Source organism: Onychostruthus taczanowskii, unplaced genomic scaffold, assembly GCF_017590055.1.
Source record: "Onychostruthus taczanowskii isolate IOZ18803 unplaced genomic scaffold, ASM1759005v1 scaffold5782, whole genome shotgun sequence".
Classification (NCBI taxonomy): Eukaryota; Metazoa; Chordata; class Aves; order Passeriformes; family Passeridae; genus Onychostruthus; species Onychostruthus taczanowskii.
In genome coordinates this window covers 1-526 of record NW_024503438.1, presented here as the reverse complement: position 1 = coordinate 526, position 526 = coordinate 1, and the positions used below count along the sequence as shown (strand labels likewise).

The window sequence follows — 526 nt, the reverse complement described above, 5'->3', positions numbered from 1 at the left end:
ACCACTGGGGTCGTCAACATAACCAGCGGCATAAGCACCCCAACCAGCGTAAGCAGATTTGGCACAGAAATAGGATCTGGAATCCTCGTCCGTGAGGCTGTTCATGGTCAGCGTCACCGAGCTCTGCCCGTTGTCCCTGGAGATCGTCACCCGGCCCTTCAACGACGGCGCGTAGTAGGTGTATCCACCACTGCTGCTGATCCCCGCGATGTATTCCAGGGCGTGCCCAGGTCTCTGACGGATCCAGAACATTCCAAAACTGCCAATACTGAACCTGGACCCTCGGCAGAGGAGGCGCAGGGACCCCCCGGGGGGCTGGAGGTCCCCCCCGGACTCCAGCAGGGTCACGGCTGCTCTCTCGACCCCAAACCTTCACTGGTTTTGCCCCAAACTCCCTTTGTCTGGCCCCAAATCTCCAACAGATCTTCCCAATATAGTAAAGTGCCCCAATCCCTGCAATTAGACCCTCTGCACTCATTAATGAATTGGACGCCTCTGTCTGAGCTTTCCATCCCCCCATCCCCAT

The 526-nt window shown here is 57.6% G+C and overlaps 1 gene segment (V, D, J or C); it reads right to left on the bottom strand.

Annotated features, from left to right (window-relative positions):
• Positions 1-44: 44 nt before the first annotated feature.
• Positions 45-357, bottom strand: LOC121343096 (the record flags this gene model as incomplete). The annotated part of the segment is given in 1 exon segment: positions 45-357. A coding segment is annotated over 1 exon segment (313 nt), but the record flags the coding sequence as incomplete, so codon positions are not given.
• Between the last annotated feature and the right edge of the window lie 169 nt (positions 358-526).